Below are 26426 nucleotides of genomic sequence, written 5' to 3'. Positions count from 1 at the left end.
GCAAGGTTCCGAACTGCGTTTCTTAACAATTGAACCTATTTTAACTTAAGCGCTGCATTTTTAGTATGCCGTGGTATGCGCAAGACACTGCAAAAGACACAAAACATGATTGCAATGATCAAACACGTTCATCTAGCGCTTGTTTACATAGAAAAACAATAGAAATATAGTGGAATGGAAAACATGTTCTGTGCGAACAGTCCATTAAACTGCATTTAAGGTACACATTTTATTAGTTCTTCCTGGGAACTGAACCCATAACCTTGGCGTTGCCAGCACCAAGCTCTACTATTTGAGCTACAGAAAAACTGCACAGTAATTTAATGAAAAAATTAATGTTCTTTTATGTGCTTAACAAATTTTATAAAAAGTTATAAAATCTATAGTAATTAAAATCTCCTCGTTTCAAAAATGTCTGTAGCAATTAGTGTTAATCTCTCTCAACTTTCAGAGTTTGCTTCACATTTAATTGTGATACCATGTATAAATAAGGGTATTTTCACACTTGGTCCTTTTCAGGGGTCTGAGCGTGGTTCGCTTGATTTTTGGCCCATATATGAACACTGAGGAGGTGGTCTGAGTACGGTTCGTTTTTGGCTAAAGGTACGATTCGCTAAAAACGTGCATTGTGAACAAAAATCGGCCCGGGCTCACTTGAGTTTTTCTGTACCTGAAAAATTTAAAGCAGTTTATTATATTTTATCTTATTTTATTTGTCCAATTTTTTTTTTTTTCTAGCATGCCATTTTCGCTGGTCGTTAAAAAGTCTAAAATTTGATCAAATCTAAGGCCATAAAATGTACAATGGGGACGGAAAGACAATTGCCAAATAGCCTAATATGATGATTAAAATGAAAAAGGCTATGATTTCACTGGATAAATATGAGTGCTGCTCATTTCAAAGTCTATCTTTATGCGCTTCTGAAAGCGCCACCTTCTGGCAGAGAATGGATTTGCATTTTTAACAGCCCTTTTAAAATTTGAAATTTTATTAAATTTTATTATTTTTTATATTTTTTGTGAAAACCTGTATCTGAACTGTAAATCAAGCTTTTTACAGTTGAATATGTTACCATTGACATTGCCCCACCCCAATCATAGGGCATTAATTTTATCTGTGAAGGTCTAAAAAAGTCGCTTAAAAATCCTGCAGAAACCCTGTGAGCTAATAAACATGATTACATAAACAAGGAAAACAATTCAAAAACAAATATTACAAAGGTGTACGAAACTTATATTTTTGTGAAAAAGATAAAAATATTCCAGTTTTGGAGGCCATAATGTCAGCCATCAAACACTGAACTGGACTAGATCCAAAAAGCAACAGTCTGAACACAAAGAGGTCTGAGACACCATTGCTGCTTAAGTGGACCAAAAAAGGATCTCAGTCCTCTTTCAAGAACTGCGATAGTGTGCACACAAAGAAAACTGGGTCCTTTTTCACTTGGTCCACCTCTTGGTTCACTTAAAGGGGTCTGGGTTCGGTTCTTTAAAGAGGACTCAAGTGTGAAAACACCCTTAGTGATATAAATCCATATTATTAATAGTTTTAAATTCAGATTTATTTGGGTTTATTTTTCCCTGTTTCCCATGTGCAATATTCCTTCACCCAAAAATTTAAATTCTATCATTTACTCATTCTCAAGTCTTTCTTGAAGATTTCATTCATATTTAGGACACAAATAAACATATTTCTCTTATCATTTTCTGTATGATGATTCTGAAGTTTATAGACATTGACAGCAAGTACGGTTGAGCAGCCGTTGACCATATGTGATGTGTTCTATGTATGTGCATTGATCAGAGTTTATTAATATAAAGCCTATATTAAACTCTTCATCATGTAAAGTCATTGTTTGTTCAAAAGACTTGGATTAAACCACTCAATTCATATGGATACTTGTCTGTATTCACCTTCTCCAGCTTGACAATTTTGGTTATGTGGACTTTCAGTGATTAGACAAAAATGACGTGTTGGACAGGCGGTCCCTTCCTGTCCAAGAAGTGGTGCCTGTCCAAAATAATGTGGACCAAATCTGTCAAAAGCCCAGCTTGCAAAATTTATAACCACCCTAGAAAAATTAAGACGTGTACCTGTTGGTGTGGGAGTTGTTGTGCATGAACCAGGAGCGATTGTTGTCCACATACATGGCCCAGGCCTTATCGTCCTTCCCTAGCATCATGTCCTTCACCGTATTAATCCGTGCCACACCGAATGCGGGGTCGGGGTGGTTGTCATAGCGATCCACACTAAGTTCCCAGTAATGCACGCCCTTGGAGAAGGCAGCTGTCCCGAGCACCACGCGATCATCGTAACTGTTACAAGTCACAGTCTGGTTTTCATTCGATAGGACAATGTCTCTGTGAGCTGACGTAGGGTCAAAGGTGAACCATGCCACTGCAGAGGAAAGATAAAATAAAGTTAGTAAAAGCGAGAATACTTCAGTGTGGTTCAAAAACATATTTGCAGTTAAAGATGTTAAATCAATAAAAAATACTAAGATTAATCAAAATAGCATAGCACAGCATTTGACTGACATTACTGTGCACTGTATATGATTAGTTTTCTGTTTAGATTTTTATTTTATTTTTTTAAACAGAGCCAATGGATTTTTAGGAGTTATGTCAGTTATATCTGACAGATAAAAGGGTTGTTTTATGAGTGATATTCCCAGATCAAACATGTTCTCAGCTCCTTTAGCAACGATATAAAAGAGGTTATGTTTAGTCATCATAATTTGCTGATCATACACATAGCTAAACGTCTTCACTCCTGCAGTGACACATGAATTATTAAAACAGTCGAAGGAATTAAATATTGAAGCTCTCTTAGAAGATTTTCCGTAGCAGAGGGCATTTAAGGCAAATCTAGCATTAAACCCTAATAAGTCCTGTGTTAATTGAACATCTCTTGTGGGACCCCTGATTTATTGTAGTTTTGCAAACAGCAATCTAGAACCTACCAATGTAACTTTAACTGGGGTCTTAATTCTAACAGTCTTCTAATGGTGCAAAACTTAAAAGCTAGTCACAGGACTTAAATATACACCTATAAATAAATACAATAAATCTAAATAATGATCATTTTCCATTAACATTTAATACATTTTAATCTAAATCTTAACATTGAAAAAGTTAATATGCATAGTTAATGTGCGTGTTATTTACCCATGTTCCCACTGTTCTTCTCAATTAGGGAAAAGTATTTTTATGCCGTTCAAAGTGATATAAGCTTGTTTGCCATTTCGCTAAATGAAATTAATTCGATAAAACCTCAAAAAAAATAGTTTTGCCATCTTTTATCACATTCCAAGCTATAAACACGTTAGCCATGTTTATTCAAGGTGAACACTGGAGTTATGTCGTTAAAAGTTAAGAAATACATAGAGTATAGTGAAATCTTACAAGTTCTATTCACAAGATAAAGGAACAGTTCACACAAACATGAAAATTCGCTGAAAATGATCTCATCCTCAGGTCATCCAAGATCTTCATTGGAACAGATTTGGAGAAATTTAGCGTTACATCACTTTCTCATCAATGAATCATCTGCAGTGAATGGGTGCCGTCAGAATGATAGTGCAAACAGTGAAAAAGTCTGTCCCCTGTTACCACTGACATATTTGTTTAGAACTATTTTTGACTGTTTTTGCTTGTAAATGATGCTTGAACTGTGCTGCTTTTTTTTCTCTCTTGATTCAGACGAGACGACTTTTTCACTGGAGAAAGCAATATTATGGATAGGTGACTCATATTTTAGCAAAAGTTTGTAGTTAAAAACGTCTTAATGAGGGATTTGTATCATACAAACACAACTTTTTGGTTCACAAGATGATAATTGATGGACTGGATTCGTGGCGTTTGCTTGATGTTTTTGTCAGCTGTTTGGACTCTTATTCTGACGGCACCCATTCACTGCAGAGGATCCATTGCTGAGCAAGTGATGTAATGCTAAAGTTCTCCAAATCTGTTCCCATGAAGAAACAAACATCTTGTATGGCCTGAGGGTGAGTAAAGTGAGGGTGAGTTTTTAGGTGAACTATTATTTTAATATTGAGTAACTACCATCAAATGCACACAATATAGTGCATTTTAATTTGTCTACTTCTGCTCAGCCATAGAAAACAGTTTCCAAGAAAGCTACAGCAGAGTCAGTGTTTTTGAACAAATCAGTTGCGTGAATGATTCATTGATTCGCTCATATAGAAAGTCACTCTGTTGGTTCAACATTAACTTGCAGAAGTGGAATGGAGCGGTACAAACAGTGAAAAGTCTCAGTAATATTAACAGTCAAATTAATTCCCTATGAGAGTATAAATCTCTATGAAACTATAAATCTCTACTTCTACATAGAGTCTGCATAGGACGTTTGATGAGAGGAGTTTTCCTATAAAACACTCATTAAAGAGATGCATCCACAGCAGGGATCCATGGAAGAAAGGGAATATATAATGCGAAAGCTGTGTGAATGGGCGTCATAGATAGAAAAGAAGCTTTAAGAACACTCAGAGACCCTATTAAAGGTGAATGAAAGAAACTGTGTGAAGAAGCAGTCGACCAAAACACCCACCATCAGACGTCTTCAAAACAACAACTTTGCTGTACGCTCCCACTCCAGCAGAGTTGTACGCTTTGACTCGAGCGTTGTATGAACTGTTGAAATGAAGGCCGTCCACTGTACAGATGGTCTCTTTCCCTATATAGACTTCCTAAAACATGGACAGGGAAAGAGGGGTAAAAAAGCAGACAAGGTGTAAGGTAAAAATAAAAAGCATCTGGTAAAACATGATCTCATGTAAGATAAGTTATTAATACTGCACGTTAATCATGGATGATAAAATCAGCTGCAGATTTCTCAAAGAGTAGCAGAGAATGTTAAGCATTTCAAAAACAAGATAACATTAAAAGCTTCCTGCAACTTTGGAAAAGCAGTTTGGAAGATTTAACAGCACAGAGTTAACTTGACTGATTTTGTCGCTTTAAGTGGGATTCGAACAAACTTCAAACCAACTGACTGGCACGGGAGGTGGATGCTCTAGAAAAGACATTATAGTACACCCAAAAATGAAAATTTTAGGTAGAAAAAGGTATGTGTAGGGAGGGTTTTATTGTCCCAATAAGGTGGCATCCATTTAATAATTTGAATTAAAACTATAATTTACACTCAATACGTTATTATTGGGTACTGTTTTATAATGTACTACAATACTAAGGTGCAGATAATTGCCACTATTTGCAATAAGTAGTATAAATAGCAGAAAATCGTCTTAGGTTACGTATGTAACCCCAGTTCCTCGAAGGAATGATACGCTGCGTCTGGAGACACTTTGGGGAACGCCTTCAGCATGACCGGCTCTGAATACAAATGAAATCTTTCCAATGGATGGCGGGACGTCACGGGCAAGGTGACGTAATGACCAGCTGGCATAAAAGCACGTGCGGTGAAACCGGCATCAGCTTTTAAATTGAAGCATGCGCTGGCAGGGATGCCGGTAGTGTGGCCTCGCGACGCAGCGTCTCGTTCCTTCGAGGAACTGGGGTTACATACGTAACCTAAGACGTTCCTCTTCAGGAACTCGAGCTGCGTCTGGAGACGCTTTGGGGAACGAGATACCCACGGCACCAGACTTTCCAATTCCTGCCCCGTGTGTATCCGTACGGAGCACATCTAGGGCGAGAGAACGGAAGATCCTGGAGTGGCTCGCATGTCCAGGCCATACAACCTGACAAAAGTCAGGGGCGTAGACCATCCCGCAGCATTGCAGACATCCTGATTGGGACACACTTCTCGTGGAATGAGCCTTGACTCCCATCAGCGAGGGGAGGTCAGAGGACTCATAGGCCAATGAATGGCATCGCAATCCACCGCTGAGGGTCTGCCTGAAGCAGGAAGACCTCTCTTAGGTCAGGCTCCCAAAAGGGAGGAGGACTAAAGGCCTGCAGTACGACAGGCTGTGGCTTGACCGAAGGAATTTCGCATAGTCCAAGTGAGAAGGGGCCACTGACAGGGCCGCAAATCGGTGAATCGTGCTCTACCCCAGCGGGGCTACCCTCATAAGCCCTGATCCCACTCACATCAGGGCTTCTTGGCCGAAGACCTCTTCGCCTGCTTGGCTGGGAGGTCCTTGACCGCGCACCCTTCTTACCGCCCCGACCCGCTTCTGCGGGTGCGAGATTGCCTATACAAGGAGCCAGCACGCGGCAGGGGCTGCTCTCGCCCAGCAGCCCTGTGAGCTAGGGAGCGGTGAGGGAGAAACCGCTGGAACGCCGCCGCCACTGCCGCCTGCCTCCCGAACCGAAAAGGCCAGAAGGCAAAGTGAGGCGTCTAGAAAGAAGACCCTGTCGCGGCCTTTAAATCCGACAGGGTCAACCAAAGATGCCTCTCCGCCGCCACCAGGGCTGTTCGCCCGACGGTCTCACTGGCGGCGCGGAGAGACAAATCAGCGGTTTTGCGGTTCAACCCAGTTCACGGATGTCCTCCGCACTAAATCCCTCGCCCTCATCCAACTCCTTGAGCAGGTCAGCCTGACATGCCCGCAACACCACCATGGTGTGCAGACATAAGCCAGACCGACCTGCTGCCGCGTATACCTTGCCTTCAGAGACGACGCAGTCAGGGGACAGATAGCTCGCAAACGTCTGTTCCACACGCGGCATCGCTCTGTAACAGCGCTCACTCGTCCCCATCACATTACCGTAGCAATCGAATGAGGGGACGAAGAGGCGGGCCGAAATGTTTTCCCTACGACCTCGACACCTCAGTGTGGAGGAAAAAAAGGCAGGCTCCGATGTGGAGGCGAGTCTGAAACCGCAGAAAACGCTAGTATAACCCTCTCTGCGGCTCCTCATATTGGGGTGAAAGAGGGGGTCCAACATACTCGGTGCCTCCCGTGTCAACCTCCTCGGAGGAGGAAGACAAGAGAAATGCCAGCGCCGTGGGGAACACCAAAGAAAGAACCCACCTCCGGAGAGGAGGGACTTTCGGGAGCAAAGCATGCGCAGAGGAAGGCTCCCGCGCGGGCAAACAGCCCCCTCGAGAGCCGTCCCTGCATGTCCTGCTCCCAAGCAAAGCACACACAAGCCGTTTGTAGGGAGGAAAACACCGCCCTTGTTGCACCCTGCTCCCATGTTAGAAACAGACAAATAACACTATATACTCACGGAGATCTAGATAACACTACATACTCATGGAGATGCAGAGCACTAGCTGAAAGAAAAAAGCTGACGCCGGTTTCACCCCACGTGCTTTTATGCCAGCTGGTCATTACGTCACCTCGCCCGTGACATCCCGCCATCCATTGGACAGATTTCATTTGTATTCAGAGCCGGTCACGCTGAAGACGTTCCCCAAAGCGTCTCCAGACGCAGCTCGAGTTCCTGATGAGGAACTTGCTATTTTAACAAAGTGTAAATAGAATATATAGCTATTTTCACTTAGTGTAAGTAGTATCTATCGCTTAGAAAATATGCTATTTGCACTTCTATCTATGCATCTATCGCTATTTACACTTAGTACAAATAGCCGCTGCCTTTATAAAAAAGGTAACAAGCTCTTAAAAATGTCCAGCCCAAAAGTTTCGATTTTATGAAACATATCAGCACAAGAATGAAAACTGTGCATATGAGGTGATTTAATTCAGAATACAAAATGATTAAGATATCTCTTTGTTTTCCTAATTGCTGAATGATCTCAGTGTAGAAGTAAAAATGTTGTAGATGTACCCGGTAAGGCCCGCTATTCCCGTCATCCAGCTCCAGCACGTAACCCTCTACAGGCAGGGCTTGGACCGTAGTTATCCTCCAGGCCAGAGTGGTGCTGTTGTTCTGCATGCAGCATTTTTCCAACTGCAACATCGGTGCAGGAGGCACTGTGGTGGTCTCTGCTAAAAGATAAAAATATTAACAGAGTTCGCATTGCACTGACTGTCCAACACTGAAGCATCACAAAGGTTAAACGGGATAGTCGTGGAGTGACATGCATGGGAGTAAGCACTTCCTGAAAATCACTGGTGCCAAACGGAGGAAAATGGGCTGTGGGTTTGGGAGGGGTTTTATTTATTTTAGGGAAACAGTTTGTAGCAGCTCTGAAATACCTCCTGTGCTGTCCTCCTCTTTCTGGTCACCTGCATGCATTTGTTTCAATAAATCAGCCTCCTGACCATCTGAAAGATGATATCGGACAAAGCAGGTGTTGCATGTGTGAGTCTAGCGGTAAAACTGAGGGGATCATTTGCCTCTGAATCTGGGAACGACGGAATTTTTGGGGGGATTGTGTAGCCCAATTATTATTTGACAAGATGTGAATTTGAGTTTGCAAGATTTGTTTTATTTCCCAAAACTGGTTTAATTGCCATTTTTGAAGCTGTTGTTTATTAATGGAAAAACAAAAATCTCATTGCAACAAATTCATATTATATTATTACCTTTATTACAGTGACCACCAGTATTGAGGAACATTTTTTTTAGTTACTCATAAACAACTGTGTTAATTACACAAATTATGTTACATGATCATTTTTATATATTTCTGAAAATATTTCTGAATTCTCCCTACTGAAAAAACACCAGCTTTTTTCATTTTTTTTGGAAGAGGTGCTTCTTTTTTATGCTCACCAGGGCTGTAATATCGTGAATAAATTCTTTTTTTTATAGTAAATCTATTTCAAAAAGTGAAACTTTCATATATTCTAGATTCATTACATGTAAAGTAAAACATTTCAAAAGTTTTTTTTTGTTTTAATTTTGATGATTAGAGCTTACAGCTCATGAAAGTAAAAAATCAGTATCTCAAAATATTAGAATATTTACATTTGAGCTTCAATAAATTACCATCCCTACAGTATAAATTCCGGGTATCTCTTGTTCTTTGAAACCACAATAATGGGGAATACTGATGACTTGGCAATGATCCAGAAGACAATCATTGACGCAAAGAGGTTAAGTCACAGAGGGTCATTACTGAATGGGGTGGCTGTTCACAGAGTGCTGTATCAAAGCATATTAAATGCAAAGTTGACTGGAAGGAAGAATTTGGGTAGGAGAAGGTGCACAAGCAACAGCGATGACCACAAGCTTGAGAATACTGTCAAGCAAAGCCGATTCAGACACTTTGGAGAGCTTCACAAGGAGTGGACTGAAGCTGGAGTCAGTGCATCAAAAGTCACCACGCGCAGACGTCTTCAGGAAAAGGGCTACCAAGCCACTTCTGAACCAAAGACAACATCAGAAGCGTCTTACCTGAGCTACGGAGAAAAAGAACTGGACTGTTGCTCAGTGGTCCAAAGTCCTCTTTTCAGATAAAAGTAAATTTTGCTTTTCATTTGGAAATCAAGGTCTGGAGGAAGACTAGAGAGGCACAGAATCCAAGCTGCTTGAAGTCCAGTGTGAAGTTTCCGAAGTCAGTGATGATTTGGGCTGCCGTGACGTCTGCTGGTGTTGGTCCATTGTGTTTTATCAAGTCCAAAGTGAATGTAGCCGTCTACCAGGGGATTTTGGAGCACTTTATGCTTCCATCTGCTGACACACTTGATGGAGATGCTGATTTCCTTTTCCAGCCGGACTTTAGCACCTGCCCACACTGGCAAAACCACTTCCAAGTGCTTTGCTGACCATGATATTACTGTGCTTGATTGGCCAACATGCCTGACCTGAACCCCATATGGAATCTATGGGATATTTTCAAGAGAAAGATGAGAAACAGTTGATTCAACAATACAGACGAGCTGAAGGCTCAACAGTGTCTCAGCAGAGCCACAGGCTGATCGCTTCCATGCCACACCTCACTGATGCTGGAGTTTGTGCTAAAGGAGCCCCAACCAAGTGTTGAGTGCAGAAATGAACATACTTTAAAGAACTTGAACTTTTCTGTTTGGCAAATTCTTTTTTTGATTGATCTTAGGAAATATTCTAATATTTTGAGATACTGGATTTTTGACTTTCATGAGCTGTAAGCTCTAATCATCAAAATTAAAACAAAAAAACTTTTGAAATGTTTTACTTTACATGTAATGAATCTAGAATGTATGAAAGTTTCACTTTTTGAAATAAGTTACAATAAAAAAAATTAACTTTTTCATGATATTCAAATTTTTTGAGATGCACCTATATATGAAAATGAAATCATATGCATTTATATGTATGCACAAATACAATAAGGACAGTAATATTGTGAACTGTTTTTTTTATGCTTTTCCATTTATATTATAAAAAGTAATTTATTCCTGTGATGGCAAAGCTAAATTTTCAGTATCATTACTCCAGTTTTCAGTGTCACATGATGCTTCAAAAGTCATTCTAATATGCAGATTTGGTGCTCAAGAAACATTTCTTATTATTATCAATGCTTTTTTAAGCATAAAGTTCATAAGAACAGCATTTATTTGAAATCAAAATCTTTTGTAACATTATAGACGTCTTTACTGTCACTGTTAATCAATTTAATGCATCCTTGCTGAATAAAAGTATTAATTTCTTTTAAAAATCCCAACTACGACATTGTTTTGAAATTTGGCAAACTTGAAAATGTGCACCTTCTGTTCAGCTCTGCTGTGTTCCATCTATCTGTTTTAATGCAAGAACATGCACGATATGCATGGTCTCAAAACCAAAATATTTAAAGCATAACCTAATTATGTAATGTGTGTTGCTTGTTAACGTTACGCCCCCAACACTGATGATTATAAGCAGCAAACATCTCATTTGTTAGGTGTGTTGCCACACCTTTATTCTGGGTGAAGTCCAGCTGGAGAATCGACTGCATCAGAGGATCTGTGTTGACGGTCAAGGCGAATTCTGGGCAGACCTTTGGCTCCAACGCACCTTTTACCCACTGTTCCTGAGACACCAGGACACGCTTTATCAACGGATCTGAGATCTGGAAGAGAAATTATAATTATCAAATGTGTCTTAGAAAATCTAAGAAAATGTTTTATTTTAATTTGTTTTAATAATGATATTTATTATAAAAATTTAATTCTTTGTTTTTTTATATAGACCTTAGTAATTAGAATTTAATAACTTTTTTCATCTCTCAAACTGTTTTATGGCCTTTATCTTCTCAGAAGAAAGAAGAAAGCTGAACAGTTAGTATGTTGTCAAACAACAACTTCTTTCCCTCTCAACCTCATTTACATTCCTGTCAAAAATTAAATATGACTAAGGTGTATTATTGATTAAGATAATCATTTTTTCCAACTTTTGAAGTTGGAAAATGGTTTGGAATTACAGTGCATGAAAAACATTATTGTTTGGGTGAACTATTCTTTTAAGGAAATTAGTTAGCTTTTGTACAACTTTAGTACTTTGCTAGGTTGTCACTGATGTACAGTACAAAAGATTTAATCCTTAACATTATGCACAGTGTTTCAGCGATTCACTCTTTCCCTTTATGCATCAGTTTGTCTTGACCCTCAAAATACATTTGTTTTCTGCCAACTGATTCTTTGTTCCTGCCTTTTCAGAAATCTCTGCTGGGCAGGCATCTCTGACTCACATTACATGCTTTGTGAAGACACTCAAAGAAACATCACAATCGATACTTCATAAAAAATTCAGTAAAGAGGGAGCGTTGCTCATCTGGAGCTGTCGTCTCTATATTTTATACGTTCACTGCTACGAAACATCAATTATTGAAAGAGTTTAAATGCCGAGGGCCAGTCTAAACACCGGAAACCACAGCTCACAAGTTTCATTCATACTTCTGAATTATAACAGGCAGATATTAGGGATGGAACCAGCACTTGTTTCTCACTGTCTGTTTGTACCTGTAGGAATCCACTGGGATCGTTTTCTTTAATAACCTCCAGACAGAATTCCATCATTCCTGTGGTCTGTCGGAGCTTCATGGTGCAGTGAGTTATCTGATCCTTTATGGTCTGAAACAGAGAGGAGATGGATATAGTCTCATCACACACATACAGTCTGAGAAACAGGCACTCAATAAAAGACATGCTCACAGCGATGAACTCCTGCTGTGAGTGTCACATCAGATAGACACCTCAAAGACATATGGAGCCGTATAACCAATATCATCATCTACCGTCAGAGATTTGTCAATTATCATCAGTCTCAGCCAATTAAGGGAATGTTCCAGATTCAATACAAGCTAAGATCAATCTATTACCACAGAAATAATTGAAACACAAATGCACTTTACATGGAGCAAGGCATTGCCCCTAAATAAACATTACATATATAGGTTAACATACGCACAAGACAGAGTTATACATGTTAATATGAGACTAGTGTTATAAAATAAACCTTTCAACTCCTGTCATGACTATGATGTGGTAAACATGGTTACTTTCATGTTGCATGCAATAAATATACCAAAATGTATTTATTTCATGCTAAGTATACTACAAATACATTTCAATATGTATGTGCTTAATAAAACTACCCTGCTATTGTACTGTTGGTGTACTAAACTGATTTACTTAAAGTCTGCTAAATTGGAACGACTGATTTTGTACTTAATGCGTTTTAATTGTGCTGCTAAAGATATACTGAAGGATATTTGATTGTGCTAAAGTGGAACTATTGCAAGTATACTTCAGATACACTTTAAATATCTCGCATTTAAAGACAATATTCAAAGATCATACAATCCGCATCAATAGTGATATTAAAACGCATTTAGGCTTAATATTAAGAAATGTGCATTGTACACAAGTAGTACTCCAAATAAAGTTGAATTATAGTTTTCACAGTCTTGAGCAATATGTCAGTAAATATATTAATAAATTTGAACTATACTTTTAGTATAGTTAGTAGAAATGTACTATACTTAGTACTATATCTTACTTTTTTACTAGGGTTACTTGAAAGGATGTTACATAACTATCCACAAATTACTGCAAACTAAGAAAACTCCACTAAATGACAGACTAAAATATTCCCCACAATTAGCAAATGTTTCAATCCTGGATGTTGATTGATCCGTACAACATTCCTGCCATGATCCTGTGTGTACTTGTGCAGATCCCATAACAGATTGTGTTGCATAATAATATAAGAGACTATATACTGTACTACAATGGAAGGATGATTGATCATTGACTTAATAATTAACAAGTCCATACTGTGAATACAGACATGTCATGGCTAACTTTTCACATGAAGTACTCTACAAAGCAACTGTGTCTCTTCATAAAACCTGAAAGAATTACCAGCTCGATTCATATGGAATTCATAAGTCATTAAAAGAATCTTCATTCAAGGCTTATGGGTTTGAAACATGAGGGTGGTTATATGATGACATCTTTTTTTGTATGGCCTATCCCTTTAAATGTAGTTTTAAATGTTATTTCCTGAAATAATAAACTGTGAATAATCCTGCATATATATTCTATTAATATTTGTTTTTGAAATACAAAGATTACTCATTTATCAAGCATTCACTCAGGGTTTTTTGCCATCCATGTCCAATTGTGAAGACAAGCTGATCAAATCAGTCACTCTTTATTTATTCTTGCATTAATTATGATGCATAATTATTTAATGCTGCACTTGTCGAGTGCTCTCTGGAATGAGATGAATGACTGTATAATTACAGTCGACAGAACCAGCATTAACCCTTTAAGTTAATTATTTAAACAAAACAAAAGCAGGAAGATTAACACACCGTTTAATGTATTTAGTGTGCCATTATCAAAAAATAACTAATGATGCTTAAAGACATTAATATTGTGAGGTTATGAATATTTATCATGTGAAAAAAGATCACATATGTGTTTCATTTTCCTTTTTTTTTTCGTATACCAGCTTTATCATGATTAAAATTACCAGAAAGCCTTCTGTCTCTAATCTGTATTGAAAATGAAGCAAAGGATCTTATGTTGGTTGGTGTATTGTGCAAAAATCCATACATGAGCCAGGGTTTCCTAAATTCTGCTGCTGTTTTTCTGATACATAAAGTGTAGATCATTTTATTCTTCCTAATACCCAATACAATCTTGCATCACTGTAATCTATTGAACAATGTATGTATTAATTCCATAACATACTGTAAGAAACGCATTGGACCGAGCGGGTTTACTGTCAGACCCCCAACCCCCTTCATCCTGTGTTCAGTGTGGTGAAAGAGGGCATGCGTAAAGCTCTGTTGTCAGACTACCGGAGTGGAAGAAATGAATTAGAGTAGAAAATGACGTCTCCTGTCACTGCAAACAAAAACACTTCATTTGATTATCTGAGCAGAGCACACAGACCCAGGAAGATGGAGGAACTTACGCTATTAGCCACAAATTATCTTAGAGAACAGAAAAAATGGGCTTTTTATATCATGAGGTCTTCAGTACAACCGGATTTGATGAAAATGGCACTAGAAGCATCACGCTAATTTAAAAATTCATCTTTAGCCAAGTGCCCCCCCCAAAAAAAAGATAAGAAAATAATAATAATAATAAGTTAAAAAATACATTAAACTAAATAAATAATTTAAATGAATTTACTTAAAATTCATTTTAAAATTAAACCATTCAGATTTGCTACTAGTGTAAATATTTTGATCACAGACTGAGTAAATAAAATGTATTCCTTACATACAGCCAGATTAAATAAACTCACTGATCTCACTTTACTCTGACCATATGGAGTTGCACAGATAACACAAAAACTCAATCTGCTTTCCATAAAGTCACAGGAGGCAACACTAATAGTGCGGTGTATTACAGAAACTCGTTTTCCCTCTGTCCCATCTGTGTGGTGAAGCCCATGTCGTGTGAATGAACTAGGAAATAATCTCACTGCTGCTAAATTTATAGTTATAGTTGGACTACTCTTGAATGGTTGAAAAAATAAATATATATGTATATACATGTATATAAAATATATGTATACTTCCCCACACTACCCTTAAAGGCTGTTGCTAAAATGACTACTACAGCCACTAGCAAATTTAATTTGCCACTGCTAATTTTAGATGTGTGGACCCCTGTCAAAAGGGGTTTCGAATAGGAATGAATTACAAGAGATGTACATGTTGTGTGTGTTGACCCACCTTCAGCTTACTCTCTTTCTCCTTTGTGACCTTGGTGAGCAGTTTGGCCTTCTGCCGAGTGAGCGCTTCAATCAGAGAGTCACACTGAGCGACCAGACATGCCTCAAATTCAACACCGTTCTCCTGTTACACACATACACACAGTACACACATACTGAGAGTGAGCCTCAAGAATTTGCCCCAAAAAACACTATATCCAATATATCTCCATCGTTTTGTTTTTGATGACCTTAATATGGAACTTTTGTAACATTTTAACCCCCTTCCAGAAGAAAGTTTCACCATCTGTCTGAGCCCTAAGAATTAATATTGCTATTGTACCTTTCAGACTTATATATGTAAATTACCTCTTTTATGATTGGATAACCGTTTCACATTTGTAAACTCCATATCTGAAACTGCTGAATACTAAATGGTCTTTATATGCAAATGTGGGAAGCAATATTTTAAATTCTACCAGGACAATCAATGGTCTTCTTGGTGGAACAGATCTGTTACGCTGCTGCAGCTGAGCAAGATTTCATCCACAGACATGCTGCTGTGAGCATGTAAGAAATACTGCTGCTACACATATAATATATATGAAATAACCCCAATTTATAACATACATGAAATAACCCCATAGCAGATCTATACAGGTGGAGCTGGGGAAGGTGCAGAGTTCCTGAAGCACACAGCATCTGCTACAGCAAGCACTAGCCATCTGCCCCATTAATAATAATATTAATGAGTTAGAACCTATCGGCCTGCGCTATCTACAGTTTTGTGACAGAACTTTGTGGAAATATGGTTACAATATAACATTATTACAGATTAGTTTCAAAATACGGTCTGGGTGGACTGAGGAAGCAGATGTTTTCAAATAAATACACCCACATCTGCTATGTGTTGTTAAGTTTAGGTATGGGGTGGGGTTAGGATGTAGAATATTGTCATGTAAAATATGCACTTTATAAGTACTAATAAACAGCCAATATGTTAATAATAGGCATGATAATAAGCAGCTAGTTAATCGTGAGAATTGGTCCCTGTATTAAAGTGTTATCAAGAACTAAAATAACTCAAACAAATAAATACAAATTAATAAATACTACATTGACATGCTACTAGTGTTCATTGAAGACACAGGGTTTGTGTAGAGCTAAATTAAGAAAGTCATTTAACAGACAAAAATACACTCATTACTTTTCTAATAATATATTCATATTCAAGTCATATTAGTAGTATGAAATATGGACAGTTGATAGGTTGAAATTATTTTCACAAATTCACAGCTACTTCACAACGTCCATCAATGGTGTGGATGCTTTTATAAGCATCAGAATGGTGTAGTTACGGCATCCACCAGAAAAAGCATGCAAACCTTTTCTTGGGCTCAACCAGTGGAGTTGGTGCTGTTCGTGCAAGATGGGGCGATTATTATTTTTGCTATTCTGTTTGGTGTCTGTAGTGGCACAGAAATGACACACTTTAGCTTTAAAATGCATTATATAAAGCTGGCAAAGATCAGTTGAGGGAGTCTGTGGTGTAGGAGTTTTTAACGGAACTAATCATTCATTCACTTTGAGTACGGTTGTGACTCAGATGTGAGACCTACACCCACACACTGGGGCTGATGGGACTGAGTCATTTCATCTACTACACAACGATGATGAAGAGAAGACATCTGATTTGAGCATGTGTGACTGGTGCATTTTAAAATAAGAGATCAGGTTTGAAACCAGACTATAGTCCTTCTGCAGGACTTCTCTCTGTGTGAGAAAGTATGTCACATTGCATTGAAAATCACCGATCACTATAGCACTTCAGTGCAAAGTCTGCTTTCAAAGACAATCTCTTCCTCTCTCCCTCTGTATGAAAGGGCATTAAATTCTTCACTTGAGTAAAAATAGCTCAGAGCTCATAATCCAGTGGTCTCCAGGCAGAATACAATTCAAAACATGACATTCATATGAATCGTAAGCAAAAAAAAATTCATGAAACTGAAAGGAACACATTCAAAACTGACCACCTATATAAACATTTAATATTTAATGAGTTTACATCATTTCCACATGTTTGAGACATAACAGATGGCTTTGTTACCTGTATCTGCTGAAGCAAGTTCTTCAGCTGTACCAGGAACTCCTTGGCCTCCTTGGCTTTGTCAGACACTCCATTCAATGCCTGGGACAGCTGACACTGCACACATAAACATGGCTCAATGAAATCATTTGCTTAACATGCTTTAAAATCTTTTCTTCTAAAACAATTTGTTAATAGAGCCGTGAGTAAAAAATATTTTATGTAACTTCAATTAATTTGATCAAAACATTAATCATGATGTTTATGCAACATTAAATCATGTTGCATAAAACAGATGAAATATTGTAGTCCACTAGTATGCACACTTACATCACATATTTGAATCCCTTATACATCATCACTAGACACCATCTTCACATGCTTATATCATCCTAAATCTGCATAAATTCAAAATGCACATTCATTAGCGAGATCCTACTGAACATTCCCAGTATTCTCTACCTAATATTTCATGCATCCTAAAATACCACCTACTAGAATACATAGAGTCCTGATCAACCCAGCATTAGCTGGTATCCTCAAATACCACCCAACATTCCCACCGTTCCTAAACATACCCCAGATTCCCAACATATTCAAATTCAGGGGGTCAAGGTTTGGCTGGTTAGCATGGACATAAGTAAAATATTATGTGAACAAGAAGTATGTTAAAAGAAGTTCAACGTCCATCTTCTTGCGTTTTTTTCCTATTCCACTGCCCATGTCACATCTTTGTCAACAAAAAAGCGCATTCTGTGTGAATGGCACCTAGTGATATATTTTACTTGCGTTCCTTCACAGAGTGCGTCACACGCTCACGTTAATTATGTGCGCCAACATGTGGTTGGATAATTCTTTTCTCTTTACTATCATTGGCATATTGTCAAAGTGTCTAATTCTAACGTTTGGTAACATTTCTATTCAAAAGCGTGATTCCTCAATTTATAAAAATAGATCAAATGAGAAAAATCGTTAGTTTCTCCCTTGACAGCTTTCAACGTTCATCATTTATTCCAGGGGTCACCAGACTCACTCCTGGAGGGCCGGTGTCCTGCAGAGTTTAGCTCCAACTTGCCTCAACACACCTGCCTGGACGTTTTAAGTATACCTAGTAAGACCTTGATTAGCTGGTTCAGGTGTGTTTGATTAGGGTTGGAGCTGAACTCTGCAGGACACCGGCCCTCCAGGACTGAGTCTGGTGACCCCTGATTTATTCCAATAAATTACAACAAAATAAAGATAAATACCCCACTGGGTATTTATGGGACCATGATCCTGCCAATCCAACATTTCCCAACATCCTCAAACACCGCCCAACATTCCTAGGATCTTCAAAACACCTACCAACATTTCTGTGGCGCCGCAAAACCTGTGCCCAGGAGCCTCACAAGACCATGATCCAACCCTGCCAATCCAACATTACCCAGCATTCTTAAAAACTGCCCAACATCCTGGACCACAGGACCATGGTCCTGCTAATTCAACTTTACCCTTTTCCCAGAATCCTCAAACACACCCCAGATTCCCAGTATCCTCAAACATTACTCACTATCCCCAAGCCCCACAAAACATCCTGAACATTCTAAAACACCACCAAAATTCCCAACATCTAACACCAACCCAACAACCCTGTTGTAAAAAAGGTATGTTTTGAAGCATGGCTGCTGGTTTGAACTGGCTTAAGATGGTCCTTAACTGGTCCTGAGTAGGAGCTAATTGCTTAGGACCAGTTTTGGACTAGCACATGACCAGCCAAGGACCAGCTTAAACTAGCTCAAACCAGCAGCCATGCTTCAAAACATACCTAACCAGCATATGCTGTTTTTTTTAACAGGGAATGCTAAACACAACTACCAATTAAACACATTCACTAGTGCAATATGACATCACACACTTCAATCAGTCAAATATAACTCAACTCTTTCTCATATGTCTTATCAGTCTTTTCCCAAACAAAACTAAACTGTTAGGATTTTAATGATTTATGTGTTGTATCGAATTGGCTTTAGATTAAAACACTGTTACTGCCAACTTAATACCCAGTCATGAGAGGTTCTGCCCAGAGGTTTAACAGACCTCCATAATCCATAGGCAGCAGCTACAGTATAAGATCATTTGAATATGATCTTCTCAAAGCAAACAACAGCTTTGCCTTACTAATTCTTTATAGTTTACAGCCTTCTGTACTGCATGTGCCAACTATTTAATTATAATCTGATCTCTAATAAAACCCTCAGCCTGAGCCCGGCGGACTTTTGAAAGCAGTTCGAGTGAAAACCTAAACCAAGATGCACGACACTCATTAATCCAGATTTAGTGGGAACACTGAAAAAGCACTCACCAGAGTGAAAGGAAAAGAGTAGTAAAAGGTAAATAAATAATTGTTCTCTATAAAATTAAGCTCTATATACATATCTATTAATGCATTGTAATACTAAGCACGACATAACAATTTTTTTAAGGCATTCTTGTTTTTGTCATAAACACCTTTTGCAGAATGTTTTCCCATTTTGGTTTGTGTTATTTAATATAATATCAAGGCCAATTATTAGATTTTATTCTATGCAACCTGTAATAAAATGTATTTTTATACTACTAAAAATACTAAAAGAACTGTTAATGGAACTGTTAAGGATGCAAGGATGTGTTATATCGATCAAAAGTTATAGTAAAGAGTAAGACATTTATAACTTTAGAAAATATTTCTATTTCAAATATAAAATAAAAATGTTTTTTAATGTTATGGTTTTTACAGAAATATTAAGCAACACAACTGTTTACAACACTAATAATAATAAGAAATGTTTCTTTAACACTAAATCAGTATATTAGAATGATTTCTGAAGGATGATGTGACACTGAAAACTGGACTAATGATGCTGATAATTCAGCTTTGCATCACAGGAATAAATTACATTTTAAAATATATTAAAATAGAAAACAGACGTTTTAAACTGTAATGATATATACTATACCATAGTGACTGTATTAAGGTTATTAACAATGTGTAGTTAAAAATACATGTTTGTAAGTATAGCTATTTTATAAATAAAATATTTGTATTTTATTTTATGCAGCCGGGAATAAAATGTATTTTCTCAAAATATTTATTCTTCAGAAGTATTAAAGGAACCATAAATATTAAGAAGAATCAGAACCAAAGCTGTTAAATTCCTTATGATTATTGCTTAGATAAGATCTTTTTTTTTTTTTTTTTTTTTAACTGCTCCCATAATGCACACAATAGAAGGTTAAAATGCAAAATCTTCTGTGGGTCTTGACTAATGATCACTCAAGTCTGTGGAAAACACCCTGGCACGAGTCCACAGACACACACATTTCCTTCCCACCTGCTCCTCTTCCTCTAGGCCTTCCCTGGCCTTCTTCGATCAGCGGGGTCTTAAATCAATGAAAGAAACACACACACATAAACAAACTCAAGCACACACAAAGACGTATCTCCTCGCTCTATTAATGTGCCATCTGCCCGGGCAAGCTGTCCAGCCTGCTAACAAGACCCTGACAGATACCCTTCTCATGGCCCGCTTCTTCCAGTATGTGTGCCTGTGTGATGGAGAAGAAGGCACCAGGACACCGCTGGGGTCAATGATGCATCGGGGTCACCGTCCCACCCCGCTTTTGTGTCCATAGATTCTGTACAATCTGGCCCTCCTTCACGCTACTCAGGCTAATTTCAACCAAAGAGCCAAACAAAGAAATAGACTTGCTTTGTTAAAATGGTGTTAACTGCCTTTAAAGTCCAAAATGTCACAGTCGTAGTTTACTGACCACAGTCAAGGGTCGGGTGGTCAGACTCACTTACACAGATGAGGTCAAATGTATTTCAGTCCTAAACATCCTGCAGGCTAATGTTTTTAATTTTTATAAGAGATAATGACTCCAGTCAAGTCTGTGTGCTGGATAAAAGAATATTACATATACAAAACATTTTGGCGTCATTTAAAAAAAAAATTGAGATCAAAAGTTATTGATATTGATCAAAAGTTACAGTAAAGATATGCAGAACTATAACAACACTATGCTTTACTGGCCTTACTGATTTACTGAGACTATCTGTATTAATGTGAAGAGCTCTGAGAAAAAAGGTTACGCTAATATGAAATCACAGAAAAGTGGAGCCTCTTTATTTAGATCCTATTTATTAGATCCTTCTTTATTTATTATCCTATTATCTACTTCAGCAGAGCAAACTATGGTCGCAAGTTCCGTCGTTACCAAAAGAGTTCAATGGAACTAATGACTATAGTTAGCTAACGATGGTTTTGGGAAACGCACCCCTGAGCAGTCACAAGGAGGATCACAATCACAGGAGCGAAGTTGGCGTCCAAAAAAGTATGTGCAAATAAATATGTTTCAGAGCTTAAAGCAAAGATTATTAATAAAAACCGTCTGAAACCAGAACTGCTGAGTAGTTAAAACAGTACTAACTCCCCTCCACTACATTGAGGCTGGAGTTTTACATGATACACAGCACCACAATAATCTCATTCACAAGCTCTCGATCTGAACCTCTCTCCCTTAATAATAGTGACGGCCATCTTAAATACACATTTTTCCCGGCCTTACAAATAGGACCATAGCCTACCATGTTTCTATAAAATAAACTCGTCTCACAATATGAGTTATACATGAAAATTATACAAGATAAGGTCACCCTTTAGAATAGGGAATACTTATTCACTATTAACTAGGACTTTTCCCTCAATAAATTCATAATTTGCTGCTTATTAATAGTTAGTAAGGTAGTAGTAGGAAGTCGTGGCCTAATGGTTAGAGAGTCGGACTCGTAATCCAAAGGTTGTGGGTTCGAGTCTCGGGCCGGCAGGGATTGTAGGTGGGGGGGAGTGAATGTCCAGCACTCTCTCCACCCTCAATACCACGACTGAGGTGCCCTTGAGCAAGGCACCGAACCCCCAACTGCTCCCCGGGCGCCGCAGCATAAATGGCTGCCCACTGCTCCGGGTGTGTGTTCATGGTGTGTGTGTGTTCACTGCTGTGTGTGTGCACTTTGGATGGGTTAAATGCAGAGCACGAATTCCGAGTATGGGTCACCATACTTGGCTGAATGTCACTTCACTTTCACTAGTTGTTAAGTTTAGGTATTGGGTAGGATTAGGGATGTAGAATAAGATCATGTAGAATAAGGCATTAATATGTGCTTAATTTGTACTAATAAATGGTTAATATTCTAGTAATATGCATGCTAATAAGCAACTAGTTAAGAGACCCTAAAATAAAGTGTTACCCAAGATAATAATACAAATAATACAAGAGTAATAAAATAATAAAATTAGTATTAATATTAGTAAGTAAATAGTATTAGTATTAGTAAGGGTTAAGTAATACCATTTAACCCTTGTACATCAATAAAAAAAAAGTTACACATTGGTCCATAGTGGACAAAAATATCCATCAAAAAAAATGGTCATAAACATTTGAAGCTTGGGAGCAGACTTAAGTTTGGTCTCATTTTAAAGAAGACGCACGGCAGATCATTTTTGAAGTAAAAAAAGTTTAAAAAGTGAAACCAAAAAAAAAAAGTTAAACAGGTTTAAGTTTATGAAAATTATATATGAACAATATTTTATATAAAATATATATTTTATGAAACATGTTGAACTCTAAACCTGCTAGCAAATCAAAGCCATAAATCTAAACAAGTTGTGTTCCAAATTTGAGGTTGATATCTCAAAAAATTAGCTTTCAGTCAAATTTTGTTTGGGTAACAAAATTTCCCCGTTTGATGCCAGCAAAACTCCGCTGCGCACAGTGGTTGGATTTGTGATTTACAGTAGAGTTTCTCTCTCTCAAATATTACAAGAACACACACACACAATTTTGTTTTTATGACACATACAAACCACACTCTGACATCCATACCAACACACCCACACAATTATAGCTGCATTATTTATCCAATTGGCTCTATAATATGCAGAAGCAGAAAACTGTAATAAAGTGAGTATTTGCTTTATAGGTCAAATCTGAAAAAATGGCATCATCTGGTAAAAAAATAGTAATAAATTTAATTTTGAAGCCTTGCCAACAGAATGATAGCCTATTAACAAAAATTGCATCATTTTACAGTTAAAAAATAGCAGTTTTAATGGGTTTCAATGGGGACATTTTTGTCCAAAAGGCGCTGATAGGAACTATTTTTTGTACCTAGTGTAAAATAGATTTATTAAAGAAAATGAGGGTGGGATATTAAAATTCCAATAAAAATACACGCCTGAGCCTAAATGTATGCACTTAGCATTAACACAGGCAAAATTATAAAAAACCAAAGAAGAACAAAAGTAAAATGGACAAAAATGTCCATGAAGTTGCACAAGGGTTAAAAGAGGACAGATAATCAAAACATATTTACACAAATATTTCCATAAATGAGCTAAAATGAGCACTTCCCCTCAAGTTTGCACCTCTTATTGCCATGCCCACTTAGCTAGATCTGTCAGACTTGTGTCCCTGTGTTTTTCCTCCCTCTTGTTTCCTTATGCCCTTATTTGGTCTTCCTGTTCCTGTCCTCGTTTGGTGTCATAATTAGTTCATTAGTCTCCATCTGTGTTTAATTACTCCTCACCTGTTTCTGTTCTTCCTCGTTTGATTTCCTAGTGTTCTTAAGCCCTGTGTCTCCCTGTCTCCCATGTCCGGTATTGTTTGTCTTTATCTCCATGCTCTATGTACTCCTGTGATCGCTTCAATAAAAGGAAGGTTTTGATTGTGCTCCTCGACTCCTTGCTCCCCGAGCAGTGTGACAGACCCAAAAAGATGACTGCAGCTGAGGACACACTGTGGGGTTTGTGGCAGGACGGTCTGAGGTTGGAGCGATATGTGGAGGAGTTTCTCGAGCATTCTAACCGGGTGAGCTGGCACAACGCCCCTCTAGGTGCGTGCTTCCAGCTGGGGTTGGATGACGATACTATACACTGCGATCTTCCCGTTAGTGATTTACCCCTGATCAAACGTATTAACCTCATCCTTTTTCTTAATGATTCCGATTTCGAGGTTGAGGAAAATATGGAAATTCCCAAGCCTCGTCATCCCGCTCCAGCTGGAACGTGCCGCGTCTCCCCAGCTCACCCCACGCCAAGAACCCCCACATACCTCTCCAACGGCTCCTACCGCCTGCCCAACTCCAAACACACCCCAATCCTCCTAAGCTCCACCAACGTCCTCAGCCCCGAGCCGCCGTCCACGGAGAAGTCAAAGACGCCGTCGTCCGCGGCTATCCCAAGGCCCCCATCACAAATTCCCATTGAAATAACTGGATTTCACCTATGAACATTTGACAAACAGTAGTAAATGTGACCGTACCTTAACCCTCAGTGGGGCGTAAACAGATCATATAAAAATGCACAATGACATTGTATTCACCACCAATTCACAAAAACATAAAATAGTTAAGAAAAACTTGAGAGTATAAAGTATGTTACAATAATGCATAATGCAGAATATCTAAGAGGGAAATACATTTTTTTTATAAATCACAATATATTACAACCCAAATTCTGGAAATGTTGGGACAATTTTTTTTTATTTGAATAAAATGAAAACTAAAAGACTTTCAAATCACATGAGCCAATATTTTATTCCCCATAGAACATAGAGAACATAACAAATGTTTAAACTGAGAAATTTTACATTTTATCCACTAAAGGAGCTCATTTGAAATTAGATGCCTGCTACAGGTCTCAAAAAAGTTGGCACAGGGGCAACAAAAGGCTCAAAAAGCAAGAATTTTGAAAAGATTCAGCTGGGAGAACATCTAGCAACTACTTAAGTTACTTGACATCAGGTCTGTAACATGATTAGCTATAAAGGGATGTCGTAGAGAGGCAGAGTCTCTCAGAAGTAAAGATGGGCAGAGGCTCTCCAATCTGTGAAAGAGTAGGGATGCACAATATTGGATTTTTGTCGATATCCGATATGCCGATATTTTTCAACTAATTTTGGCTGATACCGATACCGATATATTTCCTTTTGTTTAGAAGCTACACCTAGTCTCTCCAGTGCAGAAACTATAAGAAAAATATTTTTTACATTTTGGTTAGTTTTTAACAAGAACTTGTTTGTTAGAATTAAATAAACAATAATGAAGGTTTTCTGACAGTACATTGAAGCATTGAAAATAACTATAAATTATAGTTGTGTTTGTTTTGGTGATTTTAAATATCAACTTTGGCTTCCAGAAATCGCTTACCCTGCCTTTTAATTAGAAGTAGGCCAACAGCGCCACCTACAGATCAAAACTCCTTACCGAGCAGGCATTAGGACACGGGGGAGGCTGTCACTGCTGCCGCTGCACGTGCTATTACTGTTTACTCTATCTTGCACCGAACGCGTCATTCTGTACTTGCTTTCACAGATTAAATGCAGCGATCCAAAAGAGTGAATCTAATCATCATTCAGACATATCGGCATAACTTTTCATATCGGGCCGATCACAATATTTACATTTAAAGCCATTATAGGCCAATTCCGATATCAGTCCGATAATATTGTGCATCCCTAATAAAAATTTACATTTACATTTACATTTATTCATTTAGCTGACGCTTTTATCCAAAGCGACTTACAATTGCTATATATGTCAGAGGTCGCACGCCTCTGGAGCAACTAGGGGTTAAGTGTCTTGCTCAGGGACACATTGGTGTCTCACAGTGGATTCGAACCTGGGTCTCTCACACCAAAGGCATGTGTCTTATCCACTGCGCCATCACCACCCCAGAACATACTTTATAAACTTTAAAAACTTTTAAAAATACTTTATAAACTTTAAAAACAACATTCCTCAACGTCAAATTGCAAAAGGCTTTGCAAATCTCATCATCTACAGTGCATAACATCTTCAAAAGATTCAGAGAAACTGTAGAAATCTCTGGGTGTAAGGGATGAGGGATGTAAGGGATGCCCGTAGTCTTCGGGCCCTAAGATGAAACTGCATCACTCATTGGCATGATTCTTTCATTTACATTACTAAATGGGCCCAGGAATACTTCCAGAAAACACTGTTGGTAACCACAATCCGCCGTGCCATCTGCAGACGCCAACTAAAGCTCTATCATGCAAAAAGGAAGCCATATGTGAACATGGTCCAGAAGCGCTGTCGTGTCCTGTGAGCCAAGGCTCATTTAAAATGGACTGTTTCAAAGTGGAAAAGTGTTATATGGTCTGATGAGTCCAAATGTGACATTCTTGATGGAAATCACGGACGCCGTGTCCTCCAGGCTAAAGAGGAGGGAGACCTTCCAGCATGTCATCAGCGTTCAGTTCAAAAGCCAGCATCTCTGATGGTATGAGGGTGCATAAGTGCATACGGTATGGGCAACTTGCATGTTTT

At 38.3% G+C, this 26426-nt stretch overlaps 1 protein-coding gene across 1 annotated transcript in view; it reads right to left on the bottom strand.

Annotated features, from left to right (window-relative positions):
• The window catches only part of LOC306879942 (E3 ubiquitin-protein ligase TRIM9-like), a gene marked incomplete at its 3' end in the record, with an annotated part of 39947 nt that overhangs the window by 3230 nt on the left and 10291 nt on the right, over positions 1-26426 (bottom strand). Inside the window, exons 2-8 of the mRNA XM_079433172.1 lie at positions 17084-17179; positions 14999-15121; positions 11763-11873; positions 10720-10873; positions 7723-7883; positions 4571-4709; positions 2095-2398 (exon numbers count right to left, since the gene is read on the bottom strand). Coding sequence (XP_079289298.1) covers positions 2095-2398; positions 4571-4709; positions 7723-7883; positions 10720-10873; positions 11763-11873; positions 14999-15121; positions 17084-17179 — 1088 coding nt within the window. The remainder of the gene's footprint in view (positions 1-2094; positions 2399-4570; positions 4710-7722; positions 7884-10719; positions 10874-11762; positions 11874-14998; positions 15122-17083; positions 17180-26426) is intronic.

This window comes from Barbus barbus (genome assembly GCF_936440315.1).
Source record: "Barbus barbus genome assembly, chromosome: 14".
Taxonomy (NCBI): Eukaryota; Metazoa; Chordata; class Actinopteri; order Cypriniformes; family Cyprinidae; genus Barbus; species Barbus barbus.
Note: the sequence above shows the minus strand (reverse complement) of the source record. Positions and strands in the feature narration are given on the sequence as shown.